The sequence below is a fragment of the Erpetoichthys calabaricus genome, chromosome 16, assembly GCF_900747795.2.
Source record: "Erpetoichthys calabaricus chromosome 16, fErpCal1.3, whole genome shotgun sequence".
Taxonomy (NCBI): Eukaryota; Metazoa; Chordata; class Cladistia; order Polypteriformes; family Polypteridae; genus Erpetoichthys; species Erpetoichthys calabaricus.
The window spans coordinates 84,945,820-84,971,149 of record NC_041409.2 but is presented as its reverse complement, the minus strand read 5'-3'; the positions used below and the strand labels follow the sequence as shown (position 1 = coordinate 84,971,149).

The 25,330-nt window shown below is 37.8% G+C and overlaps 1 protein-coding gene across 1 annotated transcript; it reads left to right on the top strand.

Annotated features, from left to right (window-relative positions):
* Nucleotides 1-9,872: 9,872 nt before the first annotated feature.
* Nucleotides 9,873-21,461, top strand: mbip (MAP3K12 binding inhibitory protein 1). The gene is made up of 9 exons (XM_028821817.2): nucleotides 9,873-10,038; nucleotides 13,518-13,643; nucleotides 14,441-14,653; nucleotides 16,139-16,235; nucleotides 16,790-16,855; nucleotides 17,169-17,321; nucleotides 18,541-18,638; nucleotides 20,930-20,968; nucleotides 21,051-21,461. Exons 1-9 carry the CDS (start codon nucleotides 9,925-9,927, stop codon nucleotides 21,153-21,155), a joined length of 1,011 nt encoding a protein of 336 aa, XP_028677650.1. The 5' UTR covers nucleotides 9,873-9,924; the 3' UTR covers nucleotides 21,156-21,461.
* The last annotated feature ends 3,869 nt before the right edge of the window (nucleotides 21,462-25,330 follow it).

The following is a 25,330-nucleotide window of genomic DNA, read 5'->3' as shown; positions in this document are numbered from 1 at the left end:
ATCATCCGCATAAAAGTAATAGTGAATGGTCCTTTGTCTAACTAAACATCAAAGCGGTAACATGTAGAATGGAAACAAGTCATTAAGTACTGAGCCCTGAGCACACCATATCTAACATACACATTGAAATCACTTTGACAAACCTAAATTATACCATGCAAAGGATGGTGACAGAAAGCCCAACATAATTTCCAAGTCTGAGCAACATTACATATTAGTCAATAGTGTCAATATCTATGCTTAAAAAGAACTACATAACAGCATTTCCTTTGTCTGGAAAATTCAGAATGTAATTGACAGCACACATTAAGCTCGATTCTATATTATGACCAGTACAAAAGTCAGCCTCAAACTTTTCAAGTAATCTCTAGAATGCTCCGCTTTAACAGGAATGACTGGGAAAGATCTGGATGTAGCATCATCACTTTTTGCTTTTCTGCCCTCAGCCAGAAAGACCAGTCACATCGACTCCACCTCTTCCTGTCCCTTCCAGATCAAATCCTTCTGGCTCATCAAGATGTCGTTAAATGATGGATAAACACAGTGAAAAGAACATTGGTGCTGCTTTAATCATTTTGTTTCTTCTTTTATCACCTTTGCCAATGGCAAATTAAACAAGGAATAGTAGGAATGACACCATGTAAAATGTAAGAGGGGTTGTGTAGCCATGGGTGGTTTTGACCAAGGTTCCTTACCTGGCAAATTTTTCTCATTCATTATTCAATTTGAATCTTTTAGTATGACTATTTCTGTTAATATTATTCTGTTCATTTGTCCTTTAGTCAATATGCTTGTTATATAATTGCTTTTGTTATGTTTAACAATACGTATGTTCTGTTTCTTTAAATGTCTGTGTTATGTGATTGTTACCCCAAGAGGCGGGGCCACCTGTTAATTTCCACTGAAGGACTACTCCCAGCCCTACAAAGACTCATGGGATATGCAGTCCCCCTGTAGTACATTGTACGAATGTGGTTTGGTCTTTCTTGTGAGTAGATAGAACTTTATTTCTCCCCAGGGATGAAATTTAACTTTTTACAGAAGCTGTTGAAATAAATAAATACATATATAGATAGATAAATAAATACATAAACACATACTATAGTCTGAACATACACCAGAATTACTAAAAAGGAAGAAAATAAAAAAGAAATGTACTATATTGACATAATGATGAAGTGAATTTCCCCCTGGGATTAATAAAGTATCTATCTATCTATCTATCTATCTATCTATCTATCTATCTATCTATCTATCTATCTATCTATCTATCTATCTATCTATCTATCTATCTATCTATCTATCTATCTATCTATCTATCTATCTATCTATCTATCTATCTATCTAATGATGTTTGTATAAAGAAGCTCCCTTAGCATTTCTTGTCACACTTCTGCTACATAATTAATTGGCTGAAAGTCCTCAGTGTTAGTGTGTCAGAAACAGGACATGCAGCATTGTTCTTTTTGATCAAGATATCAAGGTAACAAACAGGCAGGGGCAAAAAACAAGAAGAACAAAAGAAAAAAAATGGAAAATGGCAAAACAAACTTCATAGTCAAAGCAAAAAAAAAAAAAACTTCACCTAAGTAGATTTTTTTCCTAACTAACTAAATTAGTCCACAGTGGGATGCCTTATAGTGCTGTACTTCACCAATTTATAGTAAAATCTTAATGATATCACACAATATTGTGACATAAAGTATTTAACATGTATTAACCTCCCTAGCATTAGAAACAAGCATTACTCGGGTAATGAAAACAGTTCTATAAGCGTTAGTCCCGAGTGTAACTCAAGCAACTGTATAGACATGTTTTGTTTAAGTGTTAAAAGCAAGGATTACTCGGCTGTACAAATACTAACAGCATTAGTCCCGAGCGTTACTTGGGCAATGGTATAGGCATGTCTTGAACTGCCCGTTCAGAGGTGTAGATGCATCTTCTCCTAGCCTCATAATGGCACCTTGTAAGAAACGTTTTCAGCACTCCAGGTGTTCACGCTCTTGTCAGTGATATGAGCAGTGATGTTGAGGAGTCTCATCCGCTGTGATAACAAAGTGAATCTGTCTTCAGGCAGTGAAGTCGAAACAGACAGTGATACCAAAAGTGATTCTGATGAATCAAAAGTGATGCTTGCGTTTAGCTTCCTGTTTACTCTGCTTCAAATAAACCAGCACCACCTTGTTTAGATTTTGTGGGGGCACAAAGGAATAAAAGTGAACATTGACAACCAAGATCCACTTACTTACCTGAAGTTATTTCTTGATCATGACGTGATCAAACGATTTGTTGTTGAGATGAACCATTGTGCTGAACAGTGTCGAGTAATTGACTATACACCTAAGTACTTTTAACACTTCTGACTTTGTACTTTTAGTGTTTTGCATGTTTTACAGTAGAAAGATTAGATTTAATAAAAATGTAATTTTTCAAGTCAAAAAATGCAATGCTTCTTACATTTTATTTGAGAAAATGAGGTTAAAATAATAAATGTAACACCAAAATACTCAGAATGGAACCATAACTATGGTAATTTTATAATCTAGAATTGCAGTATTCTCACTTTAATTTTTGATAGCAAGGGTAGGAACAAATCCAATGTAATTAGTGACAATGACTAGTTTATGTCACAGGCTTCCTGCAGTGACACACACTAGCTCATCCAGCAAGTCATAATCCAGACGTTCAAGTAGGGAGTTTTAACCACAAAAGTTACATGAGTCTCAAAAATAACCCAATACTCTTTAACGATTCAAACTTTCAGAGAACAACTATTCTGCTCTCTCACAATTTTGCCATCCTGTAGTTACCTTGACTCATGAAGACACTGACACAGATGACACTTGAGACTGTGCGAAATGCTCCATACTCTGATGAAACCAAGACTACTGCGGATACCTCCTCTAATGCTACCTGTGTCAGATCTCTAGGCACCCCAGTCGATCCCACCGCTGCCACCAAATTATCACAGGCCACCTGCTGAAGCAAATGCCCTGCTAATAGTTGGAACTGAATGGGACCTAGGGTTTTGAAAATGACAGATGTTTATAAATTGGTAGAATTATTTCACAGGTTTTAAGAAAAGAACTTCCAGTTCCAATGACTATCTACAATTACAGTGAAAAATCTTAAAGTGAAAAAGTGCCAAAGCCAAGACAATAAAGAAAAATAATCAAAACAAAAATTCCAGGGCCCTTATCCAGATTCAAAATCAAACTCCAACACTATCCTTCACTACTCCAAATGTTCAAGATCATGAGGGCTAACAGAAGCTTTTTTCCAACTACTATTTGTGAATTTCCCCTTGGGATTAATAAAGTATCTATCTATCTATCTATCTATCTATCTATCTATCTATCTATCTATCTATCTATCTATCTATCTATCTATCTATCTATCTATCTATCTATCTATCTATCTATCTATCTATCTATCTATCTATCTATCTATCTATCTATCTATCTATTCCGCAGCCTGTTCAAATTCACAAACTCTCTCATGCAGCATGCGCCTAGCCCATGGTTTCTCTCTCAAGTCTTCAATTTGTCGACAAAGGCAAATAACAAAACCCTTACAGTATCTCTCCCTACAGCTACTTCAGCCTTTTTAGAAGAAGTTCAACTATCAGCCCAGCCTCCCTTGTCTAGGGTCATAGCATTACCCATGCAAGGACCTTTGGAGCAATTCCAATCTTACTATACACAAGTAATAACCCGGATCAACAACACTAAAGAAGGCTCACAAAAAAATAGCTTTTACAGTTAAGTGACGCTAAATTCTGGGAACTCATAATAATTACTCTAAAGTAAACTGAAAATAAACCCAAATAACTGAATTCCCCCTCCTGCATCAGCATTTCAGGGTTCCATTCGGTCTGCATTTATGCCTGACCAGTGTGCAGCATTTCAACACAAAAGCAGGTCTCAGATTACCATGTGCACGAGGCACGTGCCTTCACAGACAACGGAAAACAAGAACCCTAGAAACTATGCCACAGTAAGTTTACTTCTTTTTTAAAAAGCCACTTTTCACTGTAATGCAGTTTTAACCCTGAACTTACTACCCTGCACACTCTAGTGCGCACACTGCATTATAACTTTCTTTTGCTCTGTCACTGCACCCGAGCAATCTGGGGATGCTATTGTCTCATATTTTAATTTAGTAGAGCAATATACAGTGGTGTGAAAAACTATTTGCCCCCTTCCTGATTTCTTATTCTTTTGCATGTTTGTCACACAAAATGTTTCTGATCATCAAACACATTTAACCATTAGTCAAATATAACACAAGTAAACACAAAATGCAGTTTTTAAATGATGGTTTTTATTATTTAGGGAGAAAAAAAATCCAAACCTACATGGCCCTGTGTGAAAAAGTAATTGCCCCCTTGTTAAAAAAATAACCTAACTGTGGTGTATCACACCTGAGTTCAATTTCCGTAGCCACCCCCAGGCCTGATTACTGCCACACCTGTTTCAATCAAGAAATCACTTAAATAGGAGCTGCCTGACACAGAGAAGTACACCAAAAGCACCTCAAAAGCTAGACATCATGCCAAGATCCAAAGAAATTCAGGAACAAATGAGAACAGAAGTAATTGAGATCTATCAGTCTGGTAAAGGTTATAAAGCCATTTCTAAAGCTTTGGGACTCCAGCGAACCACAGTGAGAGCCATTATCCACAAATGGCAAAAACATGGAACAGTGGTGAACCTTCCCAGGAGTGGCTGGCCGACCAAAATTACCCCAAGAGCGCAGAGACGACTCATCCGAGAGGTCACAAAAGACCCCAGGACAACGTCTAAAGAACTGCAGGCCTCACTTGCCTCAATTAAGGTCAGTGTTCACGACTCCACCATAAGAAAGAGACTGGGCAAAAATGGTCTGCATGGCAGATGTCCAAGACGCAAACCACTGTTAAGCAAAAAGAACATTAGGGCTCGTCTCAATTTTGCTAAGAAACATCTCAATGATTGCCAAGACTTTTGGGAAAATACATTGTGGACTGATGAGACAAAAGTTGAACTTTTTGGAAGGCAAATGTCCCGTTACATCTGGCGTAAAAGGAACACAGCATTTCAGAAAAAGAACATCATACCAACAGTAAAATATGGTGGTGGTAGTGTGATGGTCTGGGGTTGTTTTGCTGCTTCAGGACCTGGAAGGCTTGCTGTGATAGATGGAACCATGAATTCTACTGTCTACCAAAAAATCCTGAAGGAGAATGTCCGGCCATCTGTTCGTCAACTCAAGCTGAAGCGATCTTGGGTGCTGCAACAGGACAATGACCCAAAACACACCAGCAAATCCACCTCTGAATGGCTGAAGAAAAACAAAATGAAGACTTTGGAGTGGCCTAGTCAAAGTCCTGACCTGAATCCAATTGAGATGCTATGGCATGACCTTAAAAAGGCGGTTCATGCTAGAAAACCCTCAAATAAAGCTGAATTACAACAATTTTGCAAAGATGAGTGGGCCAAAATTCCTCCAGAGCGCTGTAAAAGACTCATTGCAAGTTATCGCAAACGCTTGATTGCAGTTATTGCTGCTAAGGGTGGCCCAACCAGTTATTAGGTTCAGGGGGCAATTACTTTTTCACACAGGGCCATGTAGGTTTGGATTTTTTTTTCTCCCTAAATAATAAAAACCACCATTTACAAACTGCATTTTGTGTTTACTTGTGTTATATTTGACTAATGGTTAAATGTGTTTGATGATCAGAAACATTTTGTGTGACAAACATGCAAAAGAATAAGAAATCAGGAAGGGGGCAAATAGTTTTTCACACCACTGTACACATTTTGAATTTCAAAATCATCAGTGATTAATAACCCTAAAGCTTGACTGTGATAGTGAGTTGGATCTTTAAATGTTTGCTTAACCTTACTAAATTTAATAGGTATGTAAAATTCTTGATAAAGATGTCTGTTTTGACATCTATGTGAATGTTAAAATCATCCATCAATACAACATGATCATGTTAATAATCAGTAGTGTGGGCTATGAAGGCTGCACATTTCAATCATGAATAATGAACATGGCCCAGGTGGACTGTAAATTAAATTAATGCTACAAGTGTACCTGATTATGTTTAATTATCTACTATGAGCACCTCAAAACATTTTTGGAAGTGATATGCATTTCAAAGCAATAAATTATTCCAATCACATTTTCTACACCACTATTTCCTGATTTTTGAAAAGTAAATCTACCTGGTGGAGCCTCAGAAAAATTGATTACCAGTTAATTTGTGGAAGATGAAATTTAATGTCAGTAAATGTAAAGTATTACACATAGGAAGTAAAAATGTTAGGTTTGAATACACAATGGGCGGTCGGAAAATCGAGAATACACCTTATGAGAAGGATTTAGGAGTCGTAGTGGACTCTAAACTATCGACTTCCAGACAGTGTTCAGAAGCCATTAAGAAGGCTAACAGAATGTCAGGTTATATAGCACGATGTGTGGAGTACAAGTCCAAGGAGGTTCTGCTCAACCTTTATAACACACTGGTGAGGCCTCATCTGGAGTCCTGTGTGCAGTTTTGGTCCCCAGGCTACAAAAAGGACATAGCAGCACTAGAAAAGGTCCAGAGAAGATTGACTAGGCTGATTCCAAGGCTACAGGGGTTGAATTATGAGGAAAGATTAAAAGAGCTGAGCCTATACAGTTTAAGCAAAAGAAGATTAAGAGGTGACCTGACTGAAGGGTTTAAAATGATGAAGGGAATTAGTCCAGTGGATCGAGACGGTGACTTTAAAATGAGCTCATCAAGAACACGGGGACACAGCTGGAAATTTGTTAAGGGTAAATTTCGCACAAACATTAGGAAGTTTTTCTTTACACAAAGAACAATAGACACTTGGAATAAGCTACCAAGTAGTGTGGTAGACAGTAAGACGTTGGGGACTTTCAAAATTTGACTTGATGTTTTTTTGGAAGAAAATAGTGGATAGGACTGGCGAGCTTTGTTGGGCTGAATGGCCTGTTCTCGTCTAGAGTGTTCTAATGTTCTAATAATAAATATTCACTGATCCCACATGTTTTCCTTGTCAATGCCACCAGTCCAACCTGTGATTTATGTGGACCACCTCTACATCCACTCTCTGATTAGTCACCGAACACACAGGCTTTTTGGTGCAGCAAAAGTCAATAACCAGTAACATAGTTTTGCTTATGTTTAGTTGCAGGCTTTTCTTTCATTGCAAATTTTCATTTAAGGGTATTTTCTAACATTTTGGTCACAACATGTATAAATGGCAACAGTTTTTCTATATGGCCCCTCTAATTCAAGGCACCATGATGTTTGGGACAATTGGCATTACAGGTGTTGATGATTATGCTGGGTGTTTCATTGCTTCATTAGTGCAGATATAAGATACCTAGAATTGCTTCTACCTATAGACTACCTTTGGAGTCTCTACTTGTCATCGTTCAATATAAAGATAAGAGCTATGCCAATGAAAGTCAAGGATGCCATTATTAGGCTGAAAAACAAGAATGAAATCATTAGAAACATTGGTAAAACTTTAGGATGACCTAAATCAACTGTCTGGAATATCATTAAGAAGAAAGAACACACAGGTGAGCTCAGTAATCACAAAGGGACTGGTAGGCCAAGGAAGACCTCCACTGATGATGACAGACAAATCCTCACTTTGGTAAAGAAAAAGCCCCAAATGTCTATCCAATAAAAAGTCTTCAGGAGGCAGATGTGTGTGTGTATCAGAGATGACTGTTTGCAGAAGACTTCATAAACAGAAATACAGAGGCCACACTGCAAGATGAGAAAACTTAAGGAGAAAAGCCCCCAAAACAAACAGAAGCTAGACGTGGCTGCAGTGGAGGCTTGGCAGAGCATCACCACAGAAGATTCTCAGAAGCGGGTCGTGTCTATGAATCACAGACTTCAAGCAGTCATTGCATGCAAGGGATATACGACAGAGTATTAAATATGAAGGCTTTAATAGACCTGCCATTGCTGTGTGCCAAACATTTTGGTGCTCTGAAATGAGAGGACCATGTAGAAAAAGTATGGTCATTTCTACATGTTGTGAACGAACTGTATGCAAATACCTTTAAGCATAAGTCTGCAATGTGCACGTAAATCACATTTGAATTGTTTTATTTGGAATGCTAATCTGTAGAAGAGTAAACCAAGAATAAATGTGTGTTCGTTTCAAACATTATTGAGGGCACTGTGTATAGGACTGTATATCTCTAGATAAATTTATTTTACAAAACACCTTTCTTGATGTGGGTGGCTATGAAAACAAAATACATAGCCAGATTAGCTCCAATCACATCTTCATATTTGCTGATGACATAACTGTGGTAGGCCTCTTCAGTAACAATGATGAGTCAGCATACAGAGAAGAGGTGAAACATCTGACAGCCTGGTGCGCTGACTACAAAATGTCTCTCAACGTCGCCAAAACAAAACAGATGGTTGTTAATTTTAGAAAGTCACGTCCAATTCAAAGTCCACTCCACATAAATGGCTCCACCGTTCCTCTGCGTTCATATCACTGAAGACCTCACCTAGAGCCTCAACTGCTCATCTTTTGCCAAGAAAGCACAATGTCTTTACTTCCTGTGAGGACTGAGATCCCCACTCCATCTTCACCATGTTTTACAGAGGTGTTACAGAAAGTGTGCTGTCTAGCTCCGTCACGGATGTGGTATGGGAACTGTAGCGCTGCAGACCGCACATTACTACAGAGGATTGTTAAGACAGCTGAGGACATCATTAGTTTGTCTCTCCCCTCCACACAAGACACCTATAGCATCCGGCATTGTGGCTGACCCCCTCACACCCTGCATAAGGGCTCTTTCAGCTTGTGCCATCTAGCAGATGACATTGCAGCATCCAAGCCAGATCATCCAGACTGTGCAACAGCTTCTTCCTCCCACTGTCCAACTCCTCAATGCCTTAAAAAAACCCACCTACTCACTGTTGAACAGTGAATTGTGAACTTTACACCCTTCACATCTTTAAAAACTGCCTAAATCATATGTATACATTGGACTTGATGAGTGGTAAAATTACTACCTTCCAGATGTAAATTTTTATCTGCTTCTATTGCATTTTTTAACAAAATAATGTTTTTATTGTTAAGATGTTTATAACTGATCTGCTGTACTTAGTCCTTGCCGTGTCAATGTACTGCACGCCCTCTTGTCTATTTGCACCAAATGGTGTACATGGTCTTGTTGCACTACATGGTTGTATATTTGCACTGTAATCCTGAAAACACGCAAATTCGTCTCAACCTGTACTCTGTATTTGAATGGAATGATGATAAATACACTTGAAAATTGAACAATCTGCACTCGAGAATCAATCACCGTTTAAGGCCGCTGTTTCTATCCTTTTCCATTTTATCCAATTCAGTATCATTGGAATCACTTTCTTCTCCCAGGTGCACTGGACGCAAGGTGGAACCATCTCCGATCGGGTGCCGTTATAAACCTTATTGTTGCAAGGCGCTAATTTTAAGAAGTGTGAACTTAAACATATTAATGTTTCAGGGCAGGTGAAAAATCTGCGCAAAAGTTGTGAACTGTAATCAGCCGGCCACTCGGTCTCTTATTTGGTTTCAAATGTTGCGACGACAAATACATTAGCCTACTGACATTGCAGTTAGGGTAATGTTGAAACGGACTCACTCAGCAAAGATACAAAGATGGTTAATGGAGCGCATTCGCGAGAATATTCAACTTGTTTAATTAAAATGATATTACGCTGGATAGCAAGAAATTGCAGTGTTGTTTATCTACGTCACGCCAGCTTCCGGTGTGTATCCAATCACCACACACCTCCATTGGTTTCGCCCGCCTTATGTGCAAATGGCCAATAAGAAAACGGGACGCGTTTTAGATGCGTCGCGGTGATCCCGCAAATGGGCATCTTTACAGTGTGAAATGGAGGTGCAAGAGAGCGAAGAGGTGGTTGTGAATTGCGAGAATGACAGTGGCGTTGTGTTCAGGGAGTCCCTGTGTGCAATCCTTACATCTCTCACAAATTTTCAGTCGAAGGTTGGTGGATATAATCGTAGTCCCTCAAACTCTGCTGCCGTAAGCGAGTTACTTTTAGTCCTGCGTGAGATTTGCATAGAGTGGTATATCAATATCGTCTCTGGGCATTTGTTATAGTAAAGCAAAACTGTTGTGGACTTCTGTACCTAACATTTATATTTATTATTATAATGGATGAATGGATGGATTATTTTTAGTTTACAAATGTACAGAGGTTTATTTATTTATAACTTGTTAAGAGTCGTATATTTTCTTGTTAATCAATATAGACTTTGTTGGGAAAGTGCAGCTTGGTCCGTTAAGTCTTGAAATGGTCGATCAAATAAGGTAAAGTAGTGTGTTAACAGTCCGAACAAAAAAAGCATTCTAGGGCGCCCCTTTTTTTGAAAATTGTTCTTGCGCATTGTCTGACTTTACGCTGATTACTTGAGACATCGCAAACAATCGCTTTATATTTGTATTCTTGTTAGTTTGCTGTGATCTTTATCAAATACATTCCATACAAAAGGTATTTAATTGCAATTTCTGAAATAGCAGTCGGATTTGATTGTACTTCACCAGGCTGTCTTTGCATTTTACCGGAACAAACCATCAAACATGATGAGAATCGCGATGTGTTTTTAAAAAAAGGGGGTTAGGTATTAGTGAGTGATTTTAAAAGGAACTTTTCATACATTAAAATGAATGAAAATTTTTAAGAGCTGCCAAATTACTTTTAATTATCCGTCAATTGGCTTTTAATATTTTAGCACACAAGCTTTTTTTTTCCAAATGTATGTGTATATTTTTAACTTTCTCGAAATGGTAGATGGATTTTTGCCATTTTTTTCTAACCTTAATTGAAAAGTGATTCAGCAGTTAGTTCTGCTGCTGCCGCCTCACTGCTCTAGAAAGTGGGTATGCTTTGTATTCATGGGGTTTCCTCAGTTTACCCAAGGTTTACTCCCAAGTCCTACTCCCAAGTCCTCCCTGGGTTAACTGTCAACACTAAACTGGCCACAAGTGAGTGTGTGTGCACCATGTGATGGACCGGTGCCTGCCTTGTGCCCACAGTGGCCTAAGCACTGGCTCTTCTCTGTGCTGAACTGACTGTTTAGAAACCTGGAATGGATTAGTAGTGATTAGTCCCCAGCCTTTTTTTTCTTTTCCTCATTTATATGTAAACGTTTATTTTTTTTCGTAACCTAGACACTTAGTATGAATGAAAATGAATGTAATTCATTTTCAGAAGGGTTGCCTACCATGCCTTTTCACCATATCTGTTAATTAGCAGCTGTTTAAGGAATAAATAAATAAATAAGCTATAATGAAACAAAAAGGTATGAACTCAGGCAACTGTATAGATGCGTCTTGCTTAAGCGTTAGAACTGAAAATCATTTGTGCTTTAAAAGTGCTGTCACTATTTGGAGAAATTACCGTATATACTCGTGTATAAGTCGGGTCTTGAAACCTGAAAAATCCGTCCTAAAATCAGATCCTGACTTATACGCCCGTTCAAAAATACGACACTTGCATTTTTTTATTTATTAATTTTTTTACATCTTCTTGCCTCCCTCCTCCAATCTCACATCAGTTTCTAAGACGCATCGAATTTTATTGCAGTAGTGTAGTTCGTAATTTCTTTTGCTACTTCAACAATGTTTAATTTAAAACCAGCTTCATATTTTCTTCTGATTGAACGCTCCATCGTAGATAAGGGATGCTCTTATGATAAAGGTACTTGAGGGTGTGACATACAAAAAAAAACAAATCAGTGCAAACGTTGCTTCGGAATAGTTCGGGTATTACCGTGTGGCCATGTAGGCACAATAGAGAGAGAGGTTAGGAGCACACGCTGATACAGCGCATTGCCTCGCCCACATAGGAAAAAAAGGCTGTGTGCTCCGTGCTTACTCTCTCAGGTATGCGTTAGCATATCGTAATCTCTTGGACCAATAGCGTGGGTTTTCCGCATTCGACTTATATGACCGACATTACAAAATACCAAAAATTATACGGTAAAATCAAGTCCCGACTTATCCGCAGGAGAACTTAAACGCGAGTATATACGGTACGTCTGAGTGTAGATTTTCACTATTCGTAAAATATCTGCACTTTACCAACAGTGAAGACTTTGATGAGAATACCCACTCAGCACCCAAAGTGAAGAAAATTTGGGAGATATACCTGGTGATTGTAGTAAAATTTCGGAGCATTTATATTCCGGACCACGATGTCTGTATCGATGAAAGTCTCATGGCTGATAAGGACAGACTGTCATGGATACAGTACATCGTGTCAAAAAGAGCAAGATTTGGCATAAAGCTTTACGAGCTTTGTGAATCTAAAACGGGATACGTTTGGAGTTCGGTTCTGTACACAGGGAAAGGGATAATGTTTGATCTGAAATACGGCGTTGCTGTATCATCAGTGCCAACTTTGATAGTTGCTGTGCTAGATCAAGATTACTGTGTAGCCATGGACAATTTTTATACTTTGCCAGAGCTATTTGATATCATGCTGCAAAGAAAGAGTGATGCATATTGAACCATACATCCTAACCGTCGTGGCATGCCTGAAGACTTTGGCAGAGCTAAATTACAGCGAGGTGTGCTAGTAGCTTGGCAAAAGGGTAAACTGTGTGCACTGAAATGGAAGGACAAGAAAGATTTTTGTCTTCTTAGCACTGTACATAATGCAGCTATAGCCTCTGTACAGGCAAAAAACTACAAGCAAGTTACGAAGTCTTGTGCTGTGGTCGACTACAATCGCACGATATGATCAAGAATTGACTTTCTATCCCGTTATGCGGAGGTGACAAAAGAAATATTACAAAAAGATGTTTCGTCATCTGGGGGAACAGTACATTTGGAATGCATTCATGTTAAGCAAACAAAAAGCTGGCCAAACTGTCTCTAATGCAAACTTTACATGCCAGCTTGTAGAACAAATCATTGCCATACATCCACACTCCGCACTACCGCTAAAGAGACGCGGTCAACCCAGGACATCGTGTCTTATTGGTCGACCGTTTATTGATTAAATACCTCTAACAGAAACAAAACAGAATGTAACTCATACCTGTGCAGTGTGCTACTCAGAAACTGATAATTTTCGGATTTTCTTTCCAGATTTAACACGCTATTATTGTCTAGACTGTGATGTTGGATTGTGTCTTTCACCATGCTTTAAGATTTACCACACAAAGGACTCATTTTGAGATTATGTAGTGGCATCATTAGTAGTATTATTATTGCTGTTATTATTATTTTTATTATTGTTCATTTCATATTAGTTGTATTTACCATTACTGTTAGTATTTGTATCATTATTATACTTTTGAGATTTAATAAAAATGTAATTTTTCATGCCAAAAAAAAAAATGCAACGCTTTACATGTTTTGTTTTTTTTGGAATAAAATGGAACGCTAAGGAGGTTAATATGACCTGAGTCGCAAAATATATGTAGTGGTCCTCATCTTTCTTTATTTTTTTTAAGCTTAATTTGCCAAAAGAGGCATTGAAAGTTGAGGCCGATCCAAGCAAACTTCCCACTCAGCTAGCATCCCAGCCCCTGCCATCAGATGTTCTTGGAGCAGTTGAGGAGCACATCCTCAGTTTACAGGTAACGTAAGTGAAGGAGTGATTGAAATGGAGTCAATTTAAAAAAAAAAAAAAAAAAACGTGTGGCTTAAAATGTGGATTGAATTTCATGCAGTAGTTCTTTTTGTTCTTATTTACAGTGGTGATGGACAGGTTGACAGACGAGATTAGACAGGAGTCCCCGAGGACTATGATGTTTGCTGATGACATTGTGATCTGTAGTGAGAGTAGGGAGCAGGTTGAGGAGACCCTGGAGAGGTGCAGATATGTTCTAGAGAGGAGAGGAATGAAGGTCAGTAAGAACAAGACAGAATACGTGTGTGAATGAGAGGGAGGTTAGAGGAATGGTGAGGATGGAGGGAGTAGAATTGGCGAAGGTGGAGGAGTTTAAATACTTGGGATCAACAGTACAGAGTAACGGGGAGTGTGGAAGAGAGGTGAAAAAGAGAGTGCAGGCAGGATGGAATGGGTGGAGAAGAGTGTCAGGAGTGATTTGTGACAGACGGGTTTCAGCAAGAATGAAAGGGAAGATCTACAGGACGGTAGTGAGACCAGCTATGTTATATGGGCTGGAGACGGTGGCACTGACTGGAAAACAGGAGACAGAGCTGGAGGTGGCAGAGTTAAAGATGCTAAGATTTGCAGTGGGTGTGACGCGGAGAGACAGAATTAGAAACTTCCTCTTCTTTGCTTGTTAATGATCTATTAGTTTTGAAGTTGATATGTATGTGTAAATCTCCTTAGAATGATTTAACTAGGAAATGGTCAAGGTACGTCTCCCATTTATTTTGACAGTTTTTTTTTTTTCTTTTCTTTTAGAATCTCACAGAAAAGCTCAGAAAACTGCAAGATGAGATTCCCCAGGAAATTAAACCTGAAACTGACAGTGTGTGTGATGCCAAAATAGAGTTAAACACTGATAATGACCAACAACAACTTCCAAAGCCACAGGAAACGTCAAGTACTGAGCAAGCAGACACCAATGTCCAAGTTAACAGCAACATAGTTCAGATCAAGGCTGGAAAATCTGAAGTAATTGTATTTCTGTTCTCAGTCAATGAAAAGTATTTAAAAATCAACCTTTCTTAATGCCTTCCTTTTATGAAATATGTGAGATTTTGTTTATTGATTAGTACAGTTTTAATATGTACCTACAGATTTGCCAAGTTTATGATCAGCAAAGAGTTTTAAGTTTTAGTTATTGATGGGTATATTCTGTATTTTTAAATATGTTTCAGCCAAAGTTAATTATTTATGTGGGTTATATGTTCTTATTGAGCAGATTCATTACTGTTTGTGACCTACAAAAATGGGTATATGCATAAAGTATGTTAAAGATTAGGACAAAAGTAAAAAAAAATTAATATGCAGTGGAGACCAAACTTTTTATAAAGTAGAGTGTAAGTTAACATTTTAACATCTTGGTGTAGAGCAGATTGCAGAATTCCTAATTGGTTCCAAAATGACTTCTGAAGCAGTGCCTCTTTAAACTAATCTGGGTAGGCCTATTTCACTGCCTGATAGTAGGAGCTAGCAGACTTTGTTTTTAGCTTATTTGGAAAGAGGAGAATCAGTTGGTAGGCAATGCTCAGTAGACCAGACCTTCTCAGATCCATCCTGAGTTAATAGGAAGCAGAAGTGATTAAAGTTTGAAGCCACAGTTTGAACAGCAATTGAAAGTCCGCCAAATATTTTGGGTGATGCAAAGAACATAAACCATTAAAGATGAGTTGGAAAGATTGAAGAGCAGCTGCCAAGACACTTTTTGGTTCACTCTGTCTCAGAATTGTATCACAGCAAATTTTGATGTCTAATTCTGAAATGGCTATTTAAAGTTTGGAACTAATAATAGAATACTAATAATAGAAGAGGGACGCCTCACGCCTGGACAAACTGGTGAGGAAGGCAGGCTCTATTGTAGGCACAGAGCTAGACAGTTTGACATCCGTGGCAGAGTGACAGGCACTGAGCAGGCTCCTGTCAATAATGGAGAATCCACTGCATCCATTAAACAGTGTCATCTCCAGACAGAGGAGCAGCTTCAGCGACAGACTGCTGTCACCATCCTGCTCCACTGACAGACTGAGGAGATCGTTTCTCCCCCCCCCCCCCCCCCCCCCCCAAACTATGCGACTCTTCAATTCCACCCAAGGGGGTAAACGTTAACATTTTTCAAAGTTATTGTCTGTCTGTATACCTGCATTGTTATCACTCTTTAATATTGTTTTTTGTCGGTATGCTGCTGCTGGAGTATCTATCTATCTATCTATCTATCTATGGTATAGGAGAAACCCTCGTACAGGTCTTGTGGAATGTAATGTACATTTTTTTTTTTTTTTTTTTTTTTTTTTTTTTTAATGTCATCTACTAACGTTCATTTTTACTACAGTGACAACTGCTTTTTCAGTGCTAGCAAGTACCTTTCAAAAATTTCAAAACTATGCATTTAAATGTTTTACAGCACCATGTTTTTTAGATTAAGGACCATTAAATGATTACTTATGTTTTTCTTTTGAGATTGAGAGAAGAATACGCGCCTTCATTGAAAGAAAGCAGATTGAGATCAATGAAAACAATATTCGCGAGTTCTGCAATGTCATTGACTGTAATCAAGGTGAGGATGCCAGTGTGCAGGAGTGGTCCTTGGGATGCCACAGTAAAATGAATCAATTGTAATCTTTGCAAAAATGAATGAGAAATATATCTTTGCAGAAAGGTCAAAGGGATGTTTGTGCCGCATTTAACATTTATATATAAAAAAAAAAACAACAAAGAAAAGAAACTACCTCTTGTCATGTGGGGCATTTGCATTATTTTTTAGTAACCAAGTTTTTATAATAAAATCCTTGAAATATATTGTAAGCAAAGTTGCCTCAAGTATCTCTGGGTTTTCTGCTTTATATTATATGCTAGTCTTCCATGAGGTGATAATTTTCTCATTATCCTCTCTAGGACTAATGAAAACATGATTATAATTTTAAATTGAGCTTCATTCAGAAATAGCTTTCATCAAAAGAGATATTATAATTGCAGAGTTACATTTTTAGCATTTTTTTTTTTCTTGAATTTTAACTTGTATTTATCTACCTGAATTAAATGGGGATCACGGAACAAAAAAAAATGATATATTGTACCAACTTTAACATCATTTTGTACCCCCTTCTGCAGAAAACAGCTGTGCAAGGACTGATGCTGTATTCACTCCTTATCCAGGATATAAAAGCCACATAAAGGGTAAGAGTGTTTGGTTATTACTGTGTTATTTGTTTCTTTTAGGATTGTGTTGAGATTGGATTGTTTTCTCCATTGGCTTAAGTTTACCATTGTATGCCTTTATAAGACTAATTTCTTCAAACCATAATCTAATATACACTTTCCTCTTTTATTATAATACATTACTGCAGTGTCAAAAGAAAACAAAACTATTAAAGGGCTTCACCGTAAAAGATTTATGGAAGAGTCTCATTAATTTGACCTAAATGTAACTTTTAAAAATAATTAAGTTATAATACAGTTTTTTTTTTTTTTTCCTCCTCCTCTTCCTCAGTGTCAAGAGTGGTTAACAGTTACGGTCCACAGACCAGAAATAATGGGAGTGAAGAACGTGGCGAGAAGTCAAGTTTAGTTGGAGCAGACTGTGGCAATCCTGCTGTTGAGGAACGACTTCAAAATCTGGAGACTCACTCAAAGTTGCGTTCAGGTATCCTTGTTGACCTGTATGTATAATTTACGATTTATGTACCTGTGTTTTCCATCTACGCTTGCTCATTATTTGACTTCTGTTTACCCGTTGCTTAAAATGTCTCTCGCCATGGTTTCCATAAGTTTTTTTCTAAACAGTCACGGCCTTAAACTGCACCTTAAGTAAATATTCATCTAATTATATGGATAATGTATGGTGGGATCTCATTCAAGGATCACAGAGCATGTTAGTGGTTGTGAAGAAGTCGGCAGGGCAGTCTTCACGCATGGGCAGTTGCCCGGGGCCCACACGCTAATCTATGTACGTTGTGACTTGTTGATTCATCTTTTTTGTACAGCATGTTTTTTTAATGTTTAAACTCTGGTTTTGTTAGAAGTAACAATTAAACATATATTTATTTTATTGGATCGACCATTTACATTTTTATTCCTTTGAGTGGTTGTGTAGGTAGGGGATGCCCCCAGTGCACTGCTTTGCCTATAATGCCCTGTAAGTCGGCAAACATTTGGCATACTATACTGCTATTTCTTTGAATGACAAACTAATAATTTGATCCTGGTTATTGTGTTTTATCTTTTATTTTGATAATTGAGATGCTATAAACAAAAAGTTGTATTAAGACTTTTATAAGCAGCACCAACAGCAGACTTTTGCAAAGGAAACAAATGTATTACAACACAAAACCTCGTACCGCCTGATTTATAACCACCTTGCATTTACAATGAAGACAGTCATTGATTACATTCCAGGCTGGTAATGTTCTGAAACTCATTTCCAAAATGAAGCTGCATTTTAATCATTTGAATTCTGCTCCTGTAAAGTAGTGTTTATGATAAGAAAATTGATTTAAGCCTTTAATGTGGTAAACTGCTGTCAGGTCTCCGTGTGAAATTCAGCAGATCCTTTTTTTTTTTTTTTTTCTTTCAACCTACCCATCTCAATAAAGAAAAAAAATACCTTATTCACATTATTTTACTTATAAAATAATAAGCAGTGAAATCAACAGAATAATTGGGATTGTAAATTACAAGAAATTGCATACATAATTTCAGGAGCCACACATCTTCACCATGATGGTATTTGTTAAATTTATTTGCAATGTGGTCGATATAACCGGAATCCTGATTTTTTTACTTCATTGATTTCAGATCAAACATCTGCCTTGCTTGCATTCAGAGATTAGATTTTCTACTAATAGGCTGGTTTTATTGCTTAGGTGGACCAGTTCCTCTTGACATATATCAGAGGCTGAAAAGACTAGAAGACAGAGTTTTAGAGCTTGAAGGTCTCTCTCCTGAGTATTTCCTGGCAACGGTACGTCATGATGGAATGTATCATTTAATATCTTGAATACTTCTGTTCTATGATTGTTAATTAACTAAAAATCAAAATATTATCTGTGTAGGTAAAAACCAAAAAGCTAAGATATTTGAAATTTTAATTTGATACGACTGTATAGGGTGGCCAAACCTAATTTAATTCCTTAATGGGATCATTTTAGAATTTGTAATGTACATGTCTGTGGTATTATTAGAGAAATCCTTTCCAGACAAGGCCGTATCACTGTTTTTTGTGAAACTCCTTCATGTTGGGCAAAAAGCCTGAAAATGTTTTACAAAGTTTTAAGAAAATTTGACTGTTGACATTTTGCTACTGACAGCTACAGCAAAGGTGTTTTGTTTTTCGGGATCCTTGTGATAAATTATTGGATTTTGATTTTTCATGTCTAGAAATTTTTTTGTCTGTCTTGTGGTTACCCAGGTTTTGTAGTCCACTTCTTCTGGTTTTTGTACACAGTCAGTGTGTTTGAGTATTGAACTGATGAAAAAACCTCTATACTGTGTATTATGATTATAGTAATAAAAATTGTAATACTTCTGTTGAATGTGTGATAAATCATAAAATGGTCCCAAGTGTAAACTAGCAACGGTACATCATGATGGAATGTAGGTAAAGACTCTGTTTCCAAAAAGCTAAGATATTTGATATGACTGTTTAGGGTGTCAGTCAGTCAGTCTCCAACCTGCTATATCCTAACACAGGGTCACGGGGGTCTCCTGGAGCCAATCCCAGCCAGCACAGGGCGCAAGGCAGGAACAAACCCCGGGCAGAGCGCCAGCCCACCGCTGGGCCTGTATAGGGTGGCCAAACCTAATTTAATTCCGTAATGGGATCATTTTAGAACTTGTAATGCGCATGTCTATGGTATTATTGAATTAGTCTCAACCAGGTACCAGACAGTGATGTCATCTTCGTTAACATGACGTCACTAACTAGGTAATGGATGAAGAGACAGTTAATTGCTTGCATTCAGAGTGAGGAGATAACTGTCTCGTTGGACACATTCTAGTGTGGAGAGAGCATGCAAACACCATAGGTGGGTTATTGCTGCTTTAGATTGCTACTGTGAATAGTAGCCCACCCGCACAATTATTCAACCCCCCCAATGGAATTTTTAAAAACTGGATATTCTTTACAGTGAGAGAGCATGCAAACACCATAGGTGGGTTATTGCTGCTTTAGATTGCTACTGTGAATAGTAGCCCACCCGCACAATTATTCAACCCCCCCCAATGGAATTTTTAAAAACTGGATATTCTTTACAGTTTAATATATAATTTCAAGCCTTTTGCAAAGATTTTACATTCATCAAAACTTTTGTTTTTAATGTTAATTCCTGCTTCTCAACAAGGGAAATACTTATCACACCTGTCCACTAAACACAATATAAAGCTAATAACCAATTGGTCAAATCTAATCACTACAAATAAAAATACAGATTGTGAACAAATTTATTTTCCTAAAAAGACATTCTTTTCTTTGAGAAATGTAAAAATTAAGACTGTAATGTTTTTCTTCCTTGTTGCACTTAATCCACTTAGAGTAGTATTGTAAAGGACGAGTAGTAATAAATGTAACGCAGACTGTGACGAGTTACCAACATAATTGTCTTATTAACTGCCATAAACAATAGTCACATTTACAGTGCAATTATTTTCAGCTTGGGTGAAGTGTTTGACTGTACTCTTCATCAAAACCTAAATACTGTACATTGAAATAGACGAGTATCTGTATTGTGTGGGTTCCTCACTCAGCTTTAACACCTTGTAGGTTCTTGTCAAATAAATACTGTTTTTGAGCATATAATGGTACTTAAAAATGCATTGCTATAGCAGACGTTTTGACAATTGTCTGATAGATGGGGTTTGATTTATAAATTATCTGATTTCTATGCACAAATACCTCCTCTCCCATCATATTTGCAAGAAAAAGGGAGATGACAAAAGTGGACAGTTAGTAATGGAAGTGCTCAAAGCTGGGTTTGTGAGTTTATTGCAGAGTGTTAGATTTTTGCATTTTGTCGGGGGGTGAAAAATCCTCAATATTATCGTATTGAAGAAAGATCAGAATAAGTAAATGGCATTGAATTAAAAGAGATGGATTGGCTAGCTCTTTGGATTCATCCATTTTGGTTATAAAAAAAATGTTAGTTTTATTAGTGAGGATTCATAAAATCCATGCAGCTTAGTTATATTACTTGTAACTTTAAGCAAAAAGCTAATCATTTAATAATGCTTTCCATCTTGTTTCATTCCCATCCCTAGAGCCTGCTGCCTAAAAGACAAAAAATACAGCCTCCCCAGGTGAGTGTACACATTTCTCCTTCTTTAAACATACCCTCATCTTGCTTTTCGAACTTTATTTAAAAACGTCATTTTGTTTCAGACATACAGCCTTACGGAATTAGATGGAAAAATAAATGCTTTAAAAGCAACACTGATGAAGAAAGTGAGCGAATCCTTGTCAATGGAGACTGGTGTGGTGTCCTAGAGAAACTCTTTCCAGACAAGGCTGTATCAAAGTTTTTTTGTGGGACTCCTTTATGTCGGACAAAAAGCCTGAAAATGTTTTTCAGAGTTGTAAGAAAAGTGACCATGACATTTTGCTACTGATGGCTAGAGCAGAAGTTTCTTTGTTTGCGGGATCCTTGTGATAAATTATTGGATTTTGATTTTTCATGTCTAGAAATTTTTTTGTCTGTCTTGTGGTATGCCGGTTTTGTAGTCCACTTCTTCTGGTTTTTGTACACTGTCAGTGTGTTCGAGTCTTGAACTAATGAATAAAACCTCTATACTGTGCATTATGTTTATAGTAATAAAAATTGTAATGCTTCTCTTGAATGTGTGATAAATCGTAAAATGGTCCTAACTGTAAACTGTGTATGTGTGCTGTTGGAACACTTGGAGAATCCTTTTGAATTTCTTTCTTTATTTTAACTAGCTGAAAAATGCCTTAAGGAAGTTAATGAAACTGAGAAGTGCATTAAAGATGGAAAGCTGGAAGAAATGGTTTACTCCGAGGATAGTGGAAGGCTGAAACTGGGCATCCATGATAATGCAGATCACCCTACCATTTATTAAGAAATAACTGGGTACAATACAGGACTTTCTAGATATGGACCAAATGATACTTACTTGTAGGGCTGCACGATTAATCTTTTTTTTGTCATGATAACGATATTTATGACCCACGATCAGTTAATAAATATCGTCGCGATTTTACAGTATAAAGACCAAACTGTTTTTTATGGGCTGAGTTTACGGATTGGACTGCGTCACTATGACGTTACTGCGTCTAGATTGCAAGCGCTTTCTGAAGCAGTAGAAGTCAATAGCAGCAATAACAGTCAGTCAGAATAAACATATGATAGCGGAGCAACGTGAGGAAGGTGCAGAAGTGCTATCGTTAGTTCCTAAAAAGGGGTCATACTCAGTTGTCTGGAACTATTTCGATTTCGAGGAATGTGATGTTGATCAGGTACGAGTCTTGTGCAAACTTTGCTCCTGTTCCGTCCAAACGTCCCAAAGTAACACAACAAACCTCATCAACCACCTTAAAAGCCACCACAAAGTACACTTATCAAGAATTTCAACGACTGAAGGCACAAACAGCAACAACAAAAAATTACCAGCCATCCATAACACAGACAACAATATCAGGGACATTGTTCAATGCAATACCATATCTGCCTAGCTCGCAAAGACACCGGGAAATAACAGAGGCGATCACTTACCATATAGCCAAGGATATGTGTCCAATAACCACCGTGAGCAGTGAGGGGTTTAACAAAATGATCGCAACACTTGATAAAAGATATAGCATTCCCTCACGCAACCATTTTTCCAATGTTGCGCTGCCCTCGCTGTATGCGAAATGCCGAAAAGAAATAGAAAGAGAAATTCTCAGGCTCAGCCTTGAATATTTTGCTGCCACGACCGACTTATGGTCAAGCAGAACTGCGGAACCGTATTTGAGCTTGACAGTTCATTTTATTGACAGCGAGTTTAAGATGAAAAGCAAGCTTTTGCAAACTTCGTTTTTCCCCACAAGACCATACAGCGGAGTTTATTGCAGTGGGCCTCAAAGAAGCGATGTCCGCTTGGGGCTTGGTGGAAGAAAGACTTGTGTGCATCACCACGGACAACGCAGCTAATATGATTAGGGCAGCATCTGTGAATAACTGGCCGAGGCTACACTGCTTTGGTCACAGACTTCATTTACCAAAGGAATAATCGTCATTATTAATTGTGATAAAAATTTTGAGCAAAATAATCGTGATAATCATTTTTTCTGTTATCATGCAGCCCTACTTACTTGTTTAAATTTTTAATGTTTAGTGGTATATAGGTTGGTCCATATTTTACTAACATGAATATTTGTGGCAACCCTGTGACAGTTTCTTAAATAGCAATTTTAATGTGTACCTCAGATTTGTCTGTTACAGATTCAAATGAAGCAGTCTACTTCTCTACATTTCCAAGCACCTTCCTTTATGGCTGATTACTCCTTTTTGGTCAAAGTCATTTGAAAGGTTAAAATGGCACAGGTGGGAATGACAATGTGCTCTTCGGAGCAGACCCAAACACAATTGTCATTCTCAGCTGTGGCCCTGCCACTTATTTCTGCCTACAGCAAGTCAATCAGTGTCAGAATGAAGGTACTGAATACATTATAACCTTTTTGTAATCTAAATTGTTAAATAAAATGAATTTTGAACAAATATTTCTAAGAAAAGGGCCCACGCACTGGCTGGTGCTTTTGAATATGGATAAAAGATAATGAAGAAATTTAGAAGCACATTTTTCATTGTAAGACATGAATCAATCCATAATTGGTTTGGTTTGTTACAGAAACCTACAGTTTTAGAAGTGGCTTTGCCAACCCTGTCATTTTGGAAATTTGTTTTTAAACATGTCATAGTGCACATCATTGCAAACCTTTTACATACTAGTAAAAGCAAAGCCAGACATTCACAAAATTAGACGGGGATCATATTTTACCGTTTCAACTAGTTAAGGGTGAAATGTCAGTTTAGTGATTTGCTAAATTCATGGAAACAATTATGATGATGATGCTGGTTCTCTTACTTCATTTGACATTTATGCCAAAAGTACTTTTCCAAGAGTAGCCCCAGGGTGACAACCTTATTATGTTCCTGTTTTTTCACAATTCTTTGTTATGTTAAAAAAAAAAAAAAGTTTTCTATCGTGCCCGCCATATTAAGTCTTGACCACGCCCCTCCACACCGCTCGCCCAATCGTTACTCCTGCTGCACACATCCTCTCTCCTCACTGCCCTGTGGCTCTCTCATTGTTGCTAACTTGCCCTTCAGCATAGTCGGTTATAATGTCAAGGCAAAAAAGCTAATTATCTATTCAAGGACATTGAATTTTAGATTGTGATAGAAAAAGAGCAGAACATCGAAACAAAGAGCTGCATATAATAAAAATCAAGAACAAAGAGAATCGTCCAGTATACGAAAAAGAGAAAAATATATCAAACAATACTCAAACAGAAATGCAAAAAAGTAACTTTTATAGAATGTAAGTTAGAGGATAAAGTAATTCATAATATTTTTGACAAGACGTTTGTCATTTTTTTTATCTCTTCTATATACTGTATTTCTCTTCTGGTTTGTCCTGCTTCCACTTCAAAACCGGTCCTGCCCACACGCAGCCGACACGGCATTTCTCGATTCCTATTCATCCTCTTCCATGTCATGCACTATACTGGCCTGCTGAGCGTAATACATCCAACAAGTACTCTAGGTGCTGCCACAACGGTAAAGTAGCTTTACCAACTTTGCGGGAGCCACCTGTGTCTTTACAACAGCTTCTTACACAGCAAACAGTAGAAGCTAAAAATTATCGTGAACACATTTGAGAATACGACTCTTCTGTAGCATTTGCTTCCATGGGTGCACAGAGAACTCAACCTCCTGGCCATGGACCATACTGTTTTAAAATACACTGTCAAATTTATCACCAAATCTCTCCACTATACGCTAACACTTCTATCTCTCCAGGATATGGACTGTTTTTTGCTTTTGACACAGCGCAAGCTACTGAAGTATGCTTACAAAATAAAGCAAACTCTGCATGCAGCGAAAATGTACTTCTCCAGCTAGATTCCATGCTCAGAACCATTAATCCCTTCACTAAATCATACAAACACATGCATGAAATCGCTCAGTCCAAACCAACAGCATCTGTACGAATGGTTTTCAAGGAAAACCCTAGGCAGGATTTATGATACAGTGCCCCAACATTGCAGTGATTTATATCGTAGAAGATGGCGAAACGCCTGCCAAAAGGGACATTTGCATCTATCCCATAGGCAACTCCTGTAAACAGATTTCCACGCTCAATATGAATTGCGATCCTATGGTTTATCCACTTTTATTCCCTTATTCCCTTACATTGGCTGGCTCAAAGATTTACAACATGTTCCCGATAAAAGAAGCACCAAGCGAATAAGGCTTACTCAATGCCAATTTTATGCGTACAGATTAGCAATGAGGAATACATTTAGTATTTTGCACTTCAGCGGCAAACTATTCCAACAGTACGTCGTAGATGCGTATGTTAAAACAGAGGGCGCGCTTCTCAACTATCTCAGATTACATCAACAAGATCTGTGCGTGGAACTATCAGACTCACTGCAAG